This window comes from Oculina patagonica, chromosome 6 (assembly GCF_052425735.1).
Source record: "Oculina patagonica isolate OP01 chromosome 6, crgOcupat, whole genome shotgun sequence".
NCBI classification, from domain to species: domain Eukaryota; kingdom Metazoa; phylum Cnidaria; class Anthozoa; order Scleractinia; family Oculinidae; genus Oculina; species Oculina patagonica.
In genome coordinates, this window is record NC_135763.1 from 1,476,485 (window position 1) to 1,490,642 (window position 14,158).

Sequence of the window (14,158 nt, forward strand, 5' to 3'; positions counted from 1 at the left end):
CGCTGGTCAATACTCTTCGGAGCTAATCAAAATGGCGCATTCTCCCCCTACCCCTTCACTCACTGAACAATATGACGTCACGCATGCCGAATCGTTTTTACAGGAATATTATATCAGCATTGCCTTGGGAGGGGTGGGTGGGAGTGGTCTGCAATGTTAGCATTATTTCCCAGTAGTTCTTCGAGTACTAGGTTATATTTATAACTATTTTAAATGTGTGATTTTAGGTAATTAATATATCTTTGCAGAGCTTCTTTTACAAACAGACCAAGAAAAATAACAGTCAGCCTCCTTCTGGGCTTGCAAGTTTTCCCAGTAAGGACCACTCAACACAATAATCCGGCATTTTGTGTCCCTTACCCCCACCCCCACCCCTCCCGCCTCCCTTCCTCAAAAATCTGATATTCTGCGGTGTGAGAACTGATTCCAATATATTGTCAGCAAAGATCGTCAAGTCGCACTTGAGGGTTCATTAGCATATCTTTTGAAGTCAACGCCGGGCCTTCGCTTGTCCGACGAGAACATTTTACCAGGGAAAGCTTTTTCCTCGAAACGTTTCAAACATGGCTCGGTAAGTTGCTCCCTTAGTGCAGTGTACCCACCCCTCTCCCCGCTGGTGTGATACGTACGGGAGGGGTGAAGATTACGGGATTTAGTCCCAGTCACGGTTCATTAGAGGTGTTAATTAACTGAGTGTAGAGCTCGCATGATCTTTGTCATTTCTCTTGGGTATTTAAAATTCGTTGGGATCTCAATCGGCAGTGTCTTCAATAGTGAAGTCGAAGTCTAAGGTAAGTTAGTGATTACCTGCATTCCTGTGCAGTTATGCAAAGGATTTTATCGACGGTGCTGCCGTTGCGTAATCAGTACCAAGTGGCACGCACGTATTACTCGTTTGAAAATTCCTTCACTTAAGAATTTATATCGATCCTTGAAAGCACTGTATACAAGCAGGTACTAGGCAGCCTCTATATAATTGCAACAACCGAATCCATGTAGTTTATTTCTCTGTTCAACGAGGAAAGTATGTCGAGCAATCCACACATAGCTGTTAAACAAACTATCGGGGGAACAAAGGAGATTATATTTTATTAAAATGTGCGCCATAGCATTGAAGTGAACTCTTTGGTTTAAGAGTCTCTATATAATGAAAAAAGCGATAAGTATATTATTTATAGCCAGAAATATTTATGACAGGAACAATACTGCAAATCTGCAAGTATTATGCTGAATGTCTCGTACAAGCCCTGCAAACCAATGTAAACAACGATGGCCTTCATTGATTTTATGTAATCCGAAAAATTAATTATGCGGTTTATTTGTTTTGGACACGGTCACGATTAGATGTCACGGTCACGATCAGATGTCACGCTGACTGGCTGACTGCCCTCATTTACGCTATCACGCAATTCAGTGGCAAATCTAAAGTCAGTGCCTCTCCCCTGTCCCTCTACCGCAAAGGTTGAGGAATATTGCTGCTCATATCAATCGTTTATATTTAGTTAAACACCTAGGTTACCATCAGCTTTTATTCAGCGTGATTTAGCGTAAAATCAGTGAAAAAAAGCCATTTTATAATTAGTGTCTTTTTAAACAAAAAAAAAACTCGGGATGTAACCCAGGTATTTATTGGCGTATTTATTTTCACCATAAGCGTATAGCCGTCGCATTTGCCCGTTGAAATTTTTTATTGTTTCTGAGCTTAAAAACAATAAAAAATTTCAACGGGCAAATACAACGGCTATACGCGTATGATGCAAATAAATCCACTCTTTATCTTAAAAAGGTTTTTTAAAGCGATCTGTTTTTCCTTATCTTAATTTTCTGTTTACCTTTATCAGAGATAGATGAACAGATGTACCTTAAAAAAACTTTTAAATGTCTTTTACCGATCGCATTATGGGTTCCACTCTATATTTCATTGTACTTACCTGTTAAAATGATTTTTAGCAATACACATTTTAATGTGTTTCAGTATACGCAACAGCTGAAATGAAACATTTCGCGCACAGGTAGCGACAAGTTTTTGCGTGACCGATTTTCCTTCCCTTGCGCTCGACGATGTTCAAAGGGAAAGTCGCGAATGCTCGTTTAAAGTCTTGGGCAAATTGGTCTATAGTCGTTACTGAGCATTTGCGGCAGCGAGTGAGGAATTTTTAAGCAGAATTCGAGAAAAATGAGCAAAAATTAAAACGGTAGTTAAAACAGTTACAAGCAAATTATTAATCAGATCCGAAGAAACAGACAACGAGCTGAAATCAGCGGTGTTACCCACAAAATAAACAAACATGCAACATGTCATACTGAGGCAAAATTGGATCGCTCCCACACACCGTTTTGGCGTATACGGTGAACTTAAATGCTATATTTACCGATCGAAATTCGAGCAGGCAAAATAGCTTTCGTCAAGCAGAATTTTAAGCAGAATAAAGAATGTTTGCGAGCACTGCCAGCAGCCAGAATTTACCAATTTACGAGCACGATTATACCCTATCTACAGTGAATTAAAAGGCAAGAACGTCATACAGAAGGGAAAATGCCTACAGCACGCAGTTACATGGCATTGTCCAATTCATTTTAAAAATTGTGCCTATTTTTCTTGCAGATGGGTGACGAAAATGGTGAATTAAAGAAAAACGGGAAAGAAGAAGAAACTCCATTACATGTTGATATGGTGGAGGCTAAAGAAGAGGACCTTCGGTACGGCTGGGGGCGCTTCAGGCCAAAGTGTTTACAAATTCTCAATAGTCCTAAATGTTTTGTGGTTGCACTGGCGTTTTTCTCTTTCATTCAAGGTAAAAACAGAACATAAAATTATCGCTAATACAGTTTTCTCTTGTTTTGTGCTTTCAATCCTGTATTAACATAAAACGGAAACGTGACGCCCCTCACGTAATGCTACCTAAACTTGTCACTGAGATTTGACAGTATTATGTGACAAAATTGGTCTAACAACAACCATTTTTGCGTCTCTTTAGCAAACACTAGCCTCCAAATGGTAATTTTTCATACGGATCACAAATCCGCATTTAGCTAAAGAGGTTGCCGTAAAAATCGATATTATGCAAATCTGAAAACAGAGGACTGAGGACTTTCGTGCCTCAATTTCTCATATTCTTTTACTTCCTATTCTTATAGTAGAAGGATCATACTTTACCACAATGTTCACTTTTACTTGATATCCGACATACAAGAACAGCAGAGCTTTAACAGTACCTGCAACAACGCTATACTATTAACAATAAATCTTGTTTCCTAGCGTTGCAAAGTGCTTCAAAACAAATGAACAGAACTTGGCCAATTTTCCATGTAATTTATGCTTAATTGATGGTGCTGAACTCCCTGTGGTGAACACAATACTACTTGCTACTTGGTCCCCGTGCCGAGACATCACCTCATTTGGTTCCTCGTGGCGAGGTAACAGCTTGTTCTCTTTCTTCTTCAGTCTAGCAGAATGGTGTCTCCTTCTATCACATTTCGGTCTCTGGCATGAACCTTTAATATTGTCAATAAAGTCCTTGTTGGATTGCTTTCTTTGGGTGTGCCGCTCACAGACATCTTCCAACTATTTCCTCCTCTTCTACCTCGACCAGCTCAGGCATTTTAGTTGTAAACCTTTTACTAAACATCAATTCAACGGCAGGATTCTTTCCTGTAGTGGATTGGCGTTGACTTGTATCCCTGAAGGAACCTGTTGAGCTCTTCCCTGTTGGCTAACCTACGCCATTGGCCCTTCAACCTGCCAAATTATGTCATTTTTTCAAGGAGTTCGTTAACTTTGGCAGTTATTTTTCTTTTAGAAAATGGCACTTGTCGCATCTTTTGGTTGTTTTCAAAAACCCACTTTCTTTTTTGAGCCATCAGTCCACCCGAAAGTCCAAGGAAAGAAGAAGAGAATACAGTAAAGATTGTTGTTTTACGGGGATAATCCGCTGGATAGGGCGTGGTTTTTTTGGCCCATCTTCCCTAATCAGAGTAAATATTTCAAGCGAGTCTGTCCTAATCAGAGACTGGACCCGTCCTAGACAGGGTATAGCTGCAAGACTGTCCTAACCAGTCACGCTGTGTGGACGAGATTGCAGTACAGACGGCGTAGCGTGACGGCACAGTCATGATTCTCTTGTTATCCTCTTGCATTAGGTATGACAGTGAACGGCTTCACCAATCTCTACCTGTTAACTTTAGAGAAGAGATTTCAACTTACAAGTACTGACGTAGGATTTGTCGCAGCATCCAATGACGTAGCAGGAATTCTGCTGACTGCGCTTGTTAGCTTTTATGGAGCTTATGGTAACAAGATCAAATGGCTGGGGTACGGCTCAATTATTACAGGTAAAGAAACAATTAATGTTATTTTCAGCGACAACATGTGACATCTTTTTCTTTTTTTTTCATACATTTGAAGCTCTCTTTACAACGTCCAGCTCTAGCTAAGACCACCACTGTGAAGCCTCGTTAAAATTGCCACTCTAAACTCTGTAACAAAAAGCTCTTGTAAGCCCGTAAGCGACCGCGACCACCTTTAGGAATAACCAATTAACCTGTCTTTTCTTAGCCTGAATTTCAGACGTCCCTCTCTGGTCTCCTCCCTTCTCGAAAGCAGGCGACCAGAGAGGGGCGTCTAAAATTCAGGCTAGTCTTTTCTTTGTTTTCAAGCTCTTGTGAGCGATGTTTACTCTCTTCGATGAAAAAGCATCTGGTATATCCTAACACGTGTTATTTGTGCCATAGGTCTGGGCTGTTTATTATTCGTCCTCCCTCAAGGACTGGTCGGGCGATACCAGCCTCTCTTAGACTCCAACGGCTTATCCAGTGGTGGAGTTTGTCGTCTGAACGTCAATGGCACTTCAGAGTTCTGCTTTGACGATTATGGCGGCCAATGGTATTACATGTTCATCTTCTTCGTGGCTCAGTTACTTATGGGGGCCGGAACAACACCGCTGTTCACCCTTGGGCCCGCGTATATCGATGAAAATGTACCCCCAAAGTCGTCACCAGTGTATCTTGCTGTTTTCTTCTCCCTGACTTTGTTGGGGCCTGGGTTGGGGTTTATCTCTGGTGGCTCCCTGTTGAATATTTATATTGACGTCACGCAGGTAATAAGTTCTGTCAATCAAGCTAGAATATAACAACACTCTCGGTTCTTCTTTAATACAACTTCTCAGAGCCAAGCAATCAATAAGTCAGTTGGTGCAACTGTATAATTTCGTACTTATCAAAAACAATCTGATATGACGAATTACTTCCCTGCTTAAGTGTTAGTACACCAAAGAGGTCGTTTTCTACTAACAGTTTGTAGAAGCTCTCGACTTTTGCTTCAACAAGCGAATACGGTCTTTTTATCATTTAAGTCTTGTTCCATTTTGCAAAGTGTACATTTAAGTTTTTACAATAGAAGCCGTGTTTCAGTTTGCAACATGTATGAACTGCTCACTATCGACTGTAATGAACAAACGGGCAAACGACTCAATTTTCAAATTATATCTTTGTCCCAGTTTGTAGGTCTTGCTGAATTAAGCGACTTTGACTGTGCATAGCCGTTCAACTTTATTGTCTTAGAATTACTGGTATCACGTTACCTTGACACTCCATAAGGCGGACAGCTCTCTAAGACAGATAGTTGGGGCAGGTCCCGAAGGCGTCCGTCTTAAAGAGAGTTCACTGTACTTTATCTCCTCGTGCCCACACCCTATAGCTATTTGATTTTGTATTTACATGTGTTTCACCTTGCAGCCCGAAGGATCTAATCTAAGCCCCGATGATCCCCGGTGGATAGGAGCATGGTGGCTGGGGTACCTGGCTGGGGGATCTATTCTTGTCCTTATCTCAGGCCTTCTTCTGGGATTTCCCAGAGAGATGCCAGGGGCCAAAAGCATACGAGAACAAGCAGTCAAAGAAGGATATATTCCAAAGAAGGATGAAAGGATTCAAGGGAAGCTGAAAGATATCTTGCCCGCGACACTTCAGTTGATAAAAGGGCCTGTTTTTATCTTCAACACTCTAGCAGTCACTTCCGGCTCGCTGTTCGGAGCTGGCATAGCAGCGTTCATGGCGAAAATTCTTCAGCTCAAATTTGGGCTCAACCCTTTCATTACAGGCGTTGTCATTGGGGTAGTCCTTGTGCCAGGAACTGTTGGTAGGTGTCTTCGGTTTAACCCTTTCACTGTTTAAGTCGATTTTTGTCGACATTTGGAGGACAGTTAACCACTTGTGACGTCATCAATTTGCACGTCAGCGGATTTTTTCGATACGCAACTGATACAGCTGGGGTTGGCCTTTTCACAGGACTGTTCATTTTGTACATCGACTGCATTCTGACAGAGCTACTCGAAAAAAAGAACACGATCAGTTTTTGGTGCAAAATCGGTAATTACAGGCCAACACACCTTTCACTGATCAAAATCTTCTTTTCAGGGTTAGAAGTGAAGAGTAGAAAGGAACGAGAAGGAAAAGGACCAAAAAAATTCGGAACGGTTCAGCCAAAAAAAAAAGTTTATGCGCTTAGGCCCAAGTGAAATATTGCACGTTTTTACATGGAATGTTGATCAAAATGTTGCTGCAGTGTGAAAAAGTGCTATTATATATAGAAAACTCAGTAGTCAAAGGGTCAATCTTTTCAATAGCTATAGTGGCTGTATTTATCCACGAAGACGAATGGACCTATAGTACGTTTAGTATTCGTCAGTCAAGATAGAGTCAAGACGCATCATTATATATATTTCTGCAAGACATGGAAAGTTATCAAGAGATAGTTCCTTTTTATTTTTGACGATTTTTATTGCCACTTTAACTAAAAGAACAGAGAAAGCAGCAGTTTTTTTGTTTGCAGGCACCCCACCCCATTCTCCTCATCAGTTGTCCATGTAATTCGTTGATACCCATTTACGAAGAGAAGCGCTGTGAGAGTAAAGTGTCTTGCCAAAGAACACAATGCAACCGAGATCCCTGGCCGGCCAGGCTCGTAATCTACCTCTCAACCTGGAGTGCAACGCACGGACCATCAAACTACAACGACAAGGAATGGAGATGTGGAGGGGTTGTCGAAACTAAGTAAATTCCGTGACGGTCACGATCCCTGTTTTTGTTTCAGGTGGTGTACTTCTGGGCGGAGCTCTTGTTCGAAGATTTGACTTGAAGAGGTCTCTAAAAATGTCGGCTAGATTCTGCGTCATCGCCTCAATTTTCACATTCGCAGGAAGTAGTGCATGGTTTATTCCCGGATGTGGTACCCCGGATTTAGCAGGAGTAATAGCTCCATATAATGGCAGGTGAGAGAAGGCCGAATAAGAATTGAAACCACTTGTACCGTTTTATATAATAGCGAAAATTCAGGAAAATATGAAATATGAAAAATTACAAAATACAAAATTACGTTATGGAGTAAAATAATTTATAAAACTGAAAAGCTGCTTTCCACGAATGTTGTGCCTTAAAGTGCTTGCTTGATCAAGCCTTTAAACCCGTTAACCCGCGTAAAGTCGGCACAAACCTTCGGTATAACGTAACGGATTACTGTCCAGTCTTGTCACTGCTTCTTAATTTCTCATAAATTTAGGTGGATTAGTTTAACAATACGTTGAAATTTAAAGGGTATTTGCATGGGCGATTATTTTATGAATTTTGCGTTAGTCTCTTGAAATGTCCAACGAAAATGTTGGGCGGCAATATTAATTTTTTCGGCGTACTTATAATGTTTTACATGTAAACAGCTAATAAGTCAAGGTAATTAGCAAGTTTGCAATAACAGAAATTGCTAAAAAAGTGCTCACTGACTCCCTGTGCATACTTGGGCTTGCAATCATTTTGCAGTGTTAAAATGAACTCCTGCGTTTGCGCTCATATCGGTTATCCCATGTTAAAGGGACTGGGATGCTTGTCGTCTTGCATAGGGGTGTAAATTACAGATTTTGGACTGTTCAGGTTAGAAGGACCGTCAGGTCTCGTGTAGGGTTGCCCGGTGAGAAATAAAAAACGCCGTCCCTGTCTGGGTCTTAAAATGTTATCTTTTGGAGGTCAAAAGGAGCTTGAGTCACATTCGGATTAGTCTCCTTTAGGGGTTTCGTTCAAAATTTCCGACGAGTATCCCATGCATCCTTTTGAAATGGGCGTCTCTTCCGCGTATTGTGCATGTGTTGCTAAGTTGCTCGCTAGTGAAAACCAGTCCTTGGCACGACTACGCAGTAAACTAACTACATTTGGCATGGTTGGGAATCATAACGGCATTTCCTACCATTTTATTTTTAGTTCTCTTGAAGAAACTGGAGTGAATGTGCCGTGCAACCTGAACTGTAGCTGCTCGCTGGCTAGTATTAATCCCGTATGCGGTGAAGATAAGCTGGCTTATTTTTCGCCCTGTCATGCTGGATGCAAGAATGTGTTGAATGAAGAGGTATCGTTAGCTACTATAAATATTTTTTCTCATAGAACACTACTAAAAATACTCTTGTATGGGTTTGTGACTTTCCAACTTTTTGCGTGACTATACAAGGAACCCACATGTTAAGCTCTGGCCAAACGGCAACGCAAGTGGACGCAAGTAATCGCAAGTTGAACTTGCGTACAGACTTGGGTTGGGTGACCAAACGGACTCGCAAGTGCACGCAAGTTGTCAAAAAACCCATTCCAATGCTACTGAACGCGCTGCATTTCAGTACTTGAAGTAAACAGCAAGATTTACGCTGGGTGGCCAAACGGTTAAAAATTTGCGTACACTTGTGTGCAAATTTGAACCTGAACAAAGTGAACGTCAGTCATCGCAAGTCAACGCAAGTGCACGCAAGTCCTGGCCAAATGGAGACGCAAGTGAAACCTTGCGTCCACTTGTGTCTCCGTTTGGCCAGGCCTTTAGCATGCTATCGTAACAAACAAATATTGTGTATCTGGTGATTAGTATGAGTTAGGACCTTTTTTTTTTCTTTTGTACGCAAGCTCTTGTAGTTTGCAGTGAAAGTTGGTATAATCAAATGGTGTAAGGATGAGGGCTAGAGGAGTGCGCGTTATGAACAATTAAGCCCATCAAGAGGCAGGAGAAATACACCGAGTCGTTGTATGCTACGACAATCGAAAACTGAAGCCGTCACAGTTTAGCTGCGAGCTTTCTCTAGTTCAAAGGACTTGCGCAGACCACACCCTAACGGTAAAATCATAACACATCCTTTCTGATGCCCCTTTCCCTCGCACCTAACTTCTCGTATTTAGGTTGCTTTAAAAACGAAATTGCTCCAAGTGAAAGTTTCTCTCTTTTTACCAGACGTTTACAAACTGTAGCTGTATCTACCCACAAGGCAATTCAAGTGAAGGCTCAGCCGTGAAAGGCTTCTGCGATAAGAGGTCTGGGTGCAAGACCTACATCGCATTCATAATTCTGATTGTGGTTGTGTTGTTCTCTGTATTTATCACTGCGATAGCGAACAAGACGGTAGTACTAAGGTGAGTCATACCTACAAAGTTATTGTTTAAAATCATGATGGGATCCCCAGATGAGATGAGTGATAATAGGCCTTTAGCAACAGTCACGATACAAAATCCGTCATGTTGGTTGCAAAAGTATGTGATATCCGAGTGCGCAGCTTAGACGACGGGAAAGCAAACCAGTGACTCTCTGCACACCTGTCGTTTGCTCCAACCACTAAGCTTCTGCATGCATTGCGTGCCGCTTAACTTTTTCAACTTTTGTAAACTATTATATACAATACACGAATTTACGCGGGATCAATCGGCACAATACCCGGTTATTGGCCCTCTGACTACCCTATTCGTGTAATAATATTAATATCGGTTATGTAGGTTCACAACTTTGCTAGGCTCCGTACGTAAGTATCGAAGGTGTATCGACGGTTTTAAATCATGGCTAAACAATTCATTGATTTGCTTGTAGATGTGTCCCGTACAACCAGAGAGCGTACGCCCTCGGTTTTCAGTTTATAATCCAGCGCTGCCTGGGTTTCTTACCTGGACCAATCATGTTTGGTCGCATATTCGATGGCACATGTGTCCTGTGGGGGGAGAGCTGCGGCAAGAAAGGCAACTGTCAGTTTTACGAGATGAACACGTTGACTGACAGGCTTGGATACACGGGATTCGCCTTTACAGGTTAGCTTCACTTTATTAAATAGTTTCAGCTTTCAAAGGGTTATCTCCCCTGAAAACAAACAAACAATCAATCAATCGCGGACGTCTCTCGTCACGTTACTTTTCTTGCCACTGCGACAGACGTCTGATATTTGAGCGGAAAATTCCATAATGGTGACTTACTGCTTCCGGATCATCATCATCATCATCATCATATTCCCAGAAACAGATGACAGCACAGGTAGCCCAAGCTCCTAAAGGAGCCGTCAACATATAGACCACATATGACATTGCGTAATAACGTTATTATAAGGGTTTGTATGGGAATTTACCGATCGTGAAAAATAATTCAAAATAGAGGAAAAATATCCAATAAAATCGACTTACCTATCCTCTTCTATGCATATGTTGTGTTTCTATGCCGTTTGGGGGCGATTTGAAGCCATTTCAGTGGGTTTTAGGTTCGCTGGTTTCCTCTCTATATATAATTCCTGCGAACCTAAAACCCACTGAAATGGCTTCAAATCGCCCCCAAACGGCATAGAAACACAACATATGCATAGAAGAGGATAGGTAAGTCGATTTTATTGGATATTTTTCCTCTATTTTGAATTATTTTTCACGATCGGTAAATTCCCATACAAACCCTTATAATAACGTTATTACGCAATGTCATATGTGGTCTATATGTTGACGGCTCCTTTAGGAGCTTGGGCTACCTGTGATGACAGATTGGTCGCCTGCATGCCTCGCTGCTTAGTGAAGATAGAGAACAAAACTTGCCTGGATGGCGAGATTGTAACTAAATGTGATTTCTAAATTTTCGATGTTACGAGTCATCGTACTGGTTTGGTGTTTGCTCCGATCCTTAGGATTTCAACCTACAGTATCAAGTTACAAATTGAAGTTGAAATATGGAGTCTGTTTCAGTCTTACCTTGTCATCCACTTTTAGTGCCATACTTTCATTTACACCAGTAAATTTACGTTGATATCAACAGAATAGTCGATTAACAGCGTGACACCATGTCAGCTCGGGCATGACTGAGCTAAGGTCAAGACAACCTCGTTCCTAGGGTCTCTCCCCCCCCCCCCAAAAAAAAAAAAAAAAAAAAAAACCTCGTTCTCTTCCCTCGCTCAAAGGAGCGGGGAGAGAGAGACCCTGGGAACGAGGTTGAGGTCAAGACTGTACTTTTCTGTCTTTTTCAGGGGTAGCTTTTATTTTCTACTTCCTGTGTTTCTGGTTTTGCAAGGCAACCATTCAAGAAGAAGAGCTGCGAAGCAAGCAACAACTTTCCAAGAATGAGGGACTTGCTGACGACGAGAATGTAATGTTCGAGTCGACCATGTAGTTTGCACACTAAAGCAAAACACTATACAGGGCATAGAAGAGTAATAAATCGCTTGCTGAGTTTTTCACACGGAAATCGAGCACACGCATTTCATGTCGTCCATTTCGCGTTTATTGACGTCAAATTGACGTCAGTGTACATGTAGCTTAGTTACAATACAGTGGTATCCCGATATGAAAATAAGCTTTCATGTTTCAAACATTACATTCTCAAGATATAGCTTTTAGCGGTTATTTTTTTTTTTACTTTTTTATGTTATCCGATGTCTGCCGCGTCAATAAACTATTTCAGTTTATTAAAAAATCTTTCCTACCCAGTTTGCATTGCGTAGTATTATCATTGCCTTAATTCAGCTCAAATTTGTCTGATCGCGCGCCTTCTCGGGTAGTGTTTCCTTTGCTTTATCTGCTCTTCTTCTCTTCGATAGTGCCCTCCGGCGGACGGGCACTATCGCGTCACGTGTTCAATTTAAACCAATCAGAATCGGAGAAAATTTAGAAGTGAACTATAATGTTAAAATAGTCAACGTGGCGCAGCCGAGTTGACTATTCGCTCATAGAAAACGAGGCCGGACGAGTAGTCTCATTGTTTTAGTAGAAACTCTTAAAGGACTGCAGTCCAAAAACCTACAATTTTACCTACTTATAAGCCAAAAATGAAGAAAAATTAATCTTTAAATGAGCAACGAGAGCGCGATCGTTTTCTATCAGCGATTATAGTTCACCACTAAATTTTCTCAGATTCTGATTGGTTTAAATTGAACACGTGACGCGATAGTGCCCGTCCGCCGGAGGGCACTATTTAACAATTAGACGGCGAGCTCGAGGTTTCTACCGGCTGATAGTTGGCGAGGGGCGAAGCCCCGAGCCAACTATCAAAAGCCGGTAGAAACCGAGAGCGAGCCGTCTAATTGTGTTAGCATAACCCACTGACCGATCTATTAAACTCAGAATATCGCTAGAATTGATTTATTGAAGGTTTTGATTGATAAAATTAAGCGAAGACTACGCGCGCGCTCTGAGAGCCTTCTACAGATCGATAGTAGGCACCTGTGTAGCCAATCAGATTGCGCGATTACCAATAGTAGGTCAGTGTGGTTATGCTAACAGCCCATAGTGCCCTCCCGTGAAAAAATGCCCGGATCGATAGTGCCCGCCCGTGACTGTTTTTCGTAAACAAGCCGCCTGCAGACAAAAAAACCCAACCAAATTCACTGCATTTAGTGGGTTTCTCGTCTGGTTTTGTTTCGTTTGTTAAATTTCGGCTTTCAATTGAGTTTTTTATTCTCAAAAGTAAAAATAATTTACGATGCTTGTTTTTGTATGTGCGCGCGGAAGAAAATTTAGTGGTGAACAATAAAAACAATAGAGTGTTTCTGTCTCGGAACTATCGGTCTGATAGTTGCCCCTTGGAAATTTGATGTTCTTAAAACTAGCATATTAGCCCTCGAAGCTTCGCTTCTCGGGCTAATATTTGTTTTAAGAACATCAAATTTCCGCGGGGCAACTATCAGCCGATAGTTCCTCGACAGAAACACTCTATTGTTAAAATAGAAAACAGTGGGAGAAACAATCAGATTCGCGGATTTTCAATAGAACACGGTTGAGTTTCTACTAATGGCTTTTATATTTCGTTACATAACCTGAACACCGTAGAGTGCGCGACCTTGATCCTAGAATACATTAACAGTCAAACACTCTAACCAGCTAATTCAGTTCAATAAGCATGGTGTGCCATACTTCAGTCATTTTACTTCATCTTCCAAGCTGGTCACCTCTTAAACACAGACAGCTGTATATAGAGTGTTCATTTCTTTAAGAGGGGAAGGGTTCTTAATCACAACCTGAACAATAATGACGACGACGAGATCCGAGATTGTAACGTAAGACGGCTCCATCCTCCTGGAAGAGTGCACACTAATCCGCAGGCTGTTCGACCGTGAGGCAAGAAAGACAGTGTACCAACCCATTAAAACCTATTTTACTTTGTCAGAACGTTCTTAAACATTTCAGCCATTTGGAACTCCGCCTTTTTGAGATATTGTCAATTTAGTCTTTGCTTTAAAGATTTAAGCTTGGATCCTCCTTCTGGTCCAATCTCACATAGTGTGCAAAACCGCTTGGGTACCTACTCTCTTTCCATGATCATGACCCCTCACAAGACAACTCTTCAGTCACCAACTCCTAACCCGTGGATACATCTAGTAATAAAGTAGTTAAAGCTATCAACTTTAATTGGTGGTTGACCATGCATGATCTTGAAAAACGCAGACCAAGGAAGACTCCGGTAACTCCAAACAATAAATAATACTTTTGAAAGTACAGGGACAAGAAGTCGAGGGAGGCGGGGTACTTTCAGGGCCACTAACTCCAAACAATGAAGCCCAGCCTCAAGAAGAATAACAAACTTATTCACGTTTTGACCAAGTTAAGCTCACAACAGAACTTAGTGTCAACGTTTAATGAGTTAGTTTAGTTGCAAATATTCTTCCAGTTCGCCCCTTTCTGCTGCACCCTCGAACTCATTATAGCCCCCCCCCCCCCCACATACATACATAGCTTTTGTTAAGGCAGGTCTCGTAGGGCAACCATAAAGGCTGGTGTGGACCCCCCCCCCCCCCCCCGAAAATAAAAGGAATCAACATGCTATGCCCACAGTAACATAAGGCGGATAGTTTCATTTTTAAATTGCAAACTGCAAAACCAAGTGATGTTTGGAAGAGGCTACATTTATTAG

At 41.6% G+C, this 14,158-nt stretch overlaps 1 protein-coding gene across 3 annotated transcripts; it reads left to right on the top strand.

Moving 5' to 3' along the window:
* Nucleotides 1-496: 496 nt before the first annotated feature.
* LOC144658561 (solute carrier organic anion transporter family member 4A1-like) lies at nucleotides 497-11,754 on the top strand. Of its 3 annotated transcripts, none has more exons than XM_078519003.1 (10): nucleotides 497-571; nucleotides 2,606-2,795; nucleotides 4,141-4,332; nucleotides 4,732-5,096; nucleotides 5,734-6,136; nucleotides 7,091-7,268; nucleotides 8,245-8,389; nucleotides 9,251-9,429; nucleotides 9,878-10,092; nucleotides 11,280-11,754. In XM_078519003.1, exons 2-10 carry the CDS (start codon nucleotides 2,606-2,608, stop codon nucleotides 11,420-11,422), a joined length of 2,010 nt encoding a protein of 669 aa, XP_078375129.1. In that variant the 5' UTR covers nucleotides 497-571; the 3' UTR covers nucleotides 11,423-11,754. The 3 variants fall into 3 exon arrangements, with proteins under 3 accessions (XP_078375129.1, XP_078375126.1, XP_078375128.1); XM_078519000.1 differs by lacking the exon at nucleotides 497-571 and adding an exon at nucleotides 681-791; XM_078519002.1 differs by lacking the exon at nucleotides 497-571 and adding an exon at nucleotides 2,351-2,511.
* The last annotated feature ends 2,404 nt before the right edge of the window (nucleotides 11,755-14,158 follow it).

Bases quoted from the DNA above. Each gene is read 5' to 3' on its own strand.
- LOC144658561 (XM_078519003.1), top strand. From the start codon at position 2,606: ATGGGTGACGAAAATGGTGAATTAAAGAAAAACGGGAAAGAAGAAGAA. The intron at 6,137-7,090 runs GTAGGTGTCTTC...TTTTTGTTTCAG, and splicing joins CCTTGTGCCAGGAACTGTTG to GTGGTGTACTTCTGGGCGGA. The intron at 10,093-11,279 runs GTTAGCTTCACT...TGTCTTTTTCAG, and splicing joins CACGGGATTCGCCTTTACAG to GGGTAGCTTTTATTTTCTAC.